The sequence below is a fragment of the Mandrillus leucophaeus genome, unplaced genomic scaffold (genome assembly GCF_000951045.1).
Source record: "Mandrillus leucophaeus isolate KB7577 unplaced genomic scaffold, Mleu.le_1.0 Scaffold1298, whole genome shotgun sequence".
In the NCBI taxonomy this organism is placed as follows: Eukaryota; Metazoa; Chordata; class Mammalia; order Primates; family Cercopithecidae; genus Mandrillus; species Mandrillus leucophaeus.
The window spans coordinates 61717-66324 of NW_012101252.1; the positions used below are offsets into that span (position 1 = coordinate 61717).

General features: G+C 54.1%; 1 protein-coding gene across 1 annotated transcript in view; it reads left to right on the plus strand.

The window, feature by feature from the left end:
- The window catches only part of LOC105533934, a gene marked incomplete at its 5' end in the record, with an annotated part of 26284 nt that extends 24399 nt beyond the window's left edge, over nt 1–1885 (plus strand). The window contains 2 exons of the mRNA XM_011972540.1: nt 1341–1438; nt 1677–1885. Coding sequence (XP_011827930.1) covers nt 1341–1438; nt 1677–1885 — 307 coding nt within the window. The remainder of the gene's footprint in view (nt 1–1340; nt 1439–1676) is intronic.
- Nucleotides 1886–4608: the final 2723 nt, after the last annotated feature.

Consider the following 4608-nt stretch of genomic DNA (forward strand, 5'->3'; position numbering starts at 1 on the left):
GGCCAGGAGCAGGTTAGAAATGCATTTTCCTGGGACTTAAAGCCACAACGTCCTGAGGGAGTCTGGGGTGGCCCGAGTCTGCATTTCCGCCTGCCCTCAGGTGATTCTGTGAAGCCTTGACTCCCCTGGTCCTGGCCTCCAAGCCCCGCCCTTTCTGAGACCTCTGCCTTCCTCTCTCCTCTCCCTCCCTGCTCACCTAACTGACCTCCGCTGAGCTGCTGGACAGGTGTCCCCTCCTCTAGGAGGCCTCCTAGCCTTCCCTCCAGCTCAGCACAATGCTGAGAGAAGCGACACTGGACAGTATGGCCTCCTCCCCTCCTGTGGTGTGGCTGAGCCCAGGGACAGTCACTGGCCAGTGGGAGGAAGGAAGGCTTTGCATGGCTCTCTGGGCATGCCCCTGCCTGGGAAATGGGAATCAGGTCAGAGGCAACTCGTCCTGGGCCCCAGGAGAGCTGGCAGCTCCACCAGACCCTTCACTGCTGTGTCATCAGAATGACAGTTCTCAAACAGGGTCATCTCCAAAGGGCAGTGAGCTAGGTGCTCCTGTGCAGCACCCCAGGCAAGCCCTGCCCCATTCTTTCACTAACCTGTCAGAGGCCAGGTGAGCAGCTTGTGTGTTCCTGGCTCAGTGCCTGGGCAGGTGTGCCGGGCAGGGCCCATTCTCAGGAGCCATCTTGCCTGCTTGGTGCAGACAAACCCAGGCTGTGACCTGCTCAACAGATGTGCAGCAGGGACCCTTAGGGAGGTCTCTGGGGCTGCACTGATTTCAAAAGGTTATCACTTCTGTGGGCACGGACGTGGATAGTGTGGGAACGTGGCCTTTCCAGCCTTGGTGGCCTCCTCTATAAGGAAGGTATAGTATAACAGTACCACCCGGTAGGCACCCAGTAGGAGCGCAGACATCCCTTCATTCCTTTCTCAGACCCATGGCTTGGTCCCGGACCAGCAGCACAGCAGCCTCCGGGAACCTCTTAGAAATGCAGATTTCCCAGCAGTTCCGAGTTTTCCAGCAGTTTCCCGAGTCAGGGACAGCACTCAGGGTGATGCCACTGCAGGTTCAAGTTTGAGGACCACTGGTCTAGAATGGACTTGCTCTCTCCCCTTCCTCCTTCCTCTCTCCCCCTTCCTGCACTCACTCCTGCTGGCCGGCACTTCCTCCATGCAGCTGCTGGTTTCTGAGGGCTGCCACCAGGTGTCAGGGCAGCCTCAGGAATGTTCCAGCTGTCCCACCTTCCCTGCCAGCCTGGCCTCTGCTGCCTCAGGAGGTGTCCTGAGAAGGGAAGCGGCTTCCCGAGCTTCTCACAGGATGAATGTTTCCCTGTGCTTTTCTAACTGCTCAGGGTGAGTCATCCGGGCCTGAAGGCGGTGAAGGTGGCAGATATGTCAGCATCCTGTGTGGTGGGGACAGGGACAACCGCACAGCACCTAGTGGGATGTTGTGAGATTTAGGGGGCACGCCCAACTCCTCCTCTACTACTGCCCTAAGTCCTAAGTCCTCACCTAAGTCCTCACTCTCTTATTCTGCGCTAGGAGGCTTCTCCAACCACCCTGCTCTGTGCCCCATTGTGACTCTGGCCAGGGCCTCAGACCCTCCACCCAGTCCAGTCCTCGCAGTGGGCCTCCCAGGCCTGTCCTGCTGTGCCAATGCTGAGGCCGACTTTGGGCTACTGGTCCAGGCCCTGCCCGGTCCTGTGACTACATGTCCCTAACCACCACCACAGGCTTGGTGGGCCACAAACCTCCTCCTGAACACAGCCCACAGCCCACGGCTTTGCCCACGGTCCCCTCCCAGCTTGCCCGCTCCAGCTCCCCTGAGTTCAAAGCCAGCCCACACCTTCCCATGCGCTGGACACCCTCCCCGGCGCTGGTGCAGGAGGCTGAGTGAGGGCAGGCAAGGTCTCTGCCTGTAGCCACACCAACCCAGCAGCTACCCTCCCAGCGGGAGGGCTGCCCAGGTCCCGAAGGGCATATGCTGGATTCCAGGCGAGGAGCTGCTGTGCTAGGCCCCCAGGCAGGCTCAGGTGGGAGTGGCTATGGGCCATGGGCTGCGGGGGCAGCTAACAAAACAATGCCATTAAAAATGGGCAAAGGACAGGAATAGAGACATACAAATGGCTAAGATGTATATGAGAAAATGCTCAACATCATTGATCAGGGAAATGCAAATCAAAACCACAGCGAGATATTATCTCACCTCAGTTAGAATGGGTATTATTAATAAAACAAAAAATAACAGATGCTGGTGAGAATGCAGAGAAATGGAAACTCTGCTACACTGTCAGTAGGAATGCGAATCAGTACAAGCATGATGGAAACCAGTATAGAGAATTCTAAAAACACCGCAAAATAGAGCTACTGTATGGTCCAGCAATCTCACTGGGGGCGGGGAGGGGTATTCATCCAAAGGAAAAAGTTCAGTGTAACAAAGGGTAACTTGCATGCTTGTGTTTATCACAGCATTATTCACAATAGGAAAGATACAGAGTCAATGCAAGTATTCATCAACTGATGAATGGATAAGTAAGATGTGCTAAATATACACAGTAGAATACTATTTGGCATAACAAATAATGAAGTCATGTCATTTTCAGAAATAAGGGTAGATCTGGAAGTCATCGAGGAAAATAAGCCAGGCACAGAAGGACAAATACCGCAGGTTCTCACTCACATGTAGGAGCTAAAAAAAGCTTGATCTCATGGACCCAGAGAACATGATGGCAGTACCAGAGGCCGGGAAGATGGGGTGTGGAAGGGAGAAGGAAGAGAAGTTGGCTACTGGGTACAGACCTGCAGTTAGAAGAAATAAGCTGTAATGTTTGACAGCAGACTATGGTGACTAAATAACAATATTATGTGTAAATATTCAAAGTAACCAGAATACACATTTTATGCATGTAACAAGCATTTGTATTAAGGAAGGAGACCACTACTACTCCTGCTGCCCTCCTCCCCCCACCTTGCCTAGTTCAAAGACAGGAGAAAAGAGAGAGAGATACAAAAGTAAGATAAATAGCCAGACAACCTTGGCACCACCACCCAGTCCTAGGAGTTAAACAAAGTAATAATAATAACATCAACCCCTGGCCTAAACTACTTGTGTTACCTGTAAATTTCAGACACTGTATGAAAAAAGCATTGTAAAACTTTTTGTTCTGTTAGATGATGCATGTAGCCCACAGTCACATTTCCCATGCTTGCTCGATTTATCACGACCCTTTCACGTGGACCCCTTAGAGTTGCAAGCCCTAAAAAGGGCTAGGAATTTCTTTTTTGGGGAGCTCGGCTCTTAAGATGCGAGTCTGCCGACGCTCCTGGCCGAATAAAAAAACCTCTTCCTTCTTCAATCCGGTGTCTGAGGAGTTTTGTCTGCGGCTCGTCCTGCTACAGTATGTACCCTACAAAGAGGTAAAATATTATGCGTCAATAAGATGGAGAGGTTATGCCCTAGCCTCGAGAGGGGCTCCTTGGATCCGCACAGCACATCCTGCCCACCTGCATCCTCTGCTCCACTGTGCTGGTCGTATCTGGGCCTTCATGCTCCGGTCCCCAAGGCAGGTGGTGCTGACTCTGGTGGCCACACTGTGGATCTGGGTGTTGGTGGCCCAGAGGGTGGGTGCTAGAGGCTTCCTGCTCTTCTTGTTCCACTGGGACCAGGTGGAGCCAGGCAGTGACAGGGTACCACCCTCTTGACCAGATCCTGGAACACAGGAGTGTCACCTGGCCCCTCCTCATCCCAACTTAGTGCCCAAAGTACCCCTGGGCCCGGCATGGCTGGGCTGGAACTCGGGATGCAGCTCAAGCCTTGGGGCATCTCTGGGTTCTCTGTCCACTGAGGGTGCCCTGGGACCCAAAGCTGCCGGGAAGAGATTGGCTTATCCTCATGCCTGGCGCCCCAGACTGTCCTTCCTGGTCCACCACCCTGGTGACATTCCTCAGGGCAGCTCAGGGCTTTGTTTAGGGATTTACCGTAGTCAGGTGCCTAGTAAGTGCTGCGACCTGCAAGGCCATGTGGGCAGATGGGAGGTGCTCTTCGGTGAGCACCCCCAGCAGCCAGCAGGGCAGTCCCCCACCCAGGCGTTTGCGTGCTGCGCTTGTGTTTGACTGTTACAGCACTTCCTGTCAGGGACAGCACCTCCCGCCCCTCCTGTCAGGAAGGACACAGACAGCAGGTGCCTGGGGGCAAGGCATTTGCCAGGTAACACAGGCTGTGAGTGCTGGAGCCGGGATTTGAACCCGGATCATGGCACTCTGTATGGGGCAATGGAAGATGTGGGGATGTCCATGCAGGAAGGAAGGGCAGCCCGGTCCCACTGAGCCCAGCTGGAGGAAACTGCTCAGCCCGCAGCTGGGGAGAGAGCCCAGGAGGCCAGGCTTCCCCTTGCTTCCTGGCTCAGGATCACAGAGGGACAAGGAAATTTAGTGTGTGTGTCTTTTTCCTTTTTGTTTCATTCAAAATTTAGTTTATTATCAAGCAAGAGGAGCTTACGCAGCAGGAGGGTTGAGGTGCCACTGCCCTGGTCCAGCTCAGAGGCCAGCAGCAGGGAGGCTCAGTGTCCTGTTCCCAGGATCTGCACAGGGGGGTGACTTTCTGCATCTCCCCATCCGTGG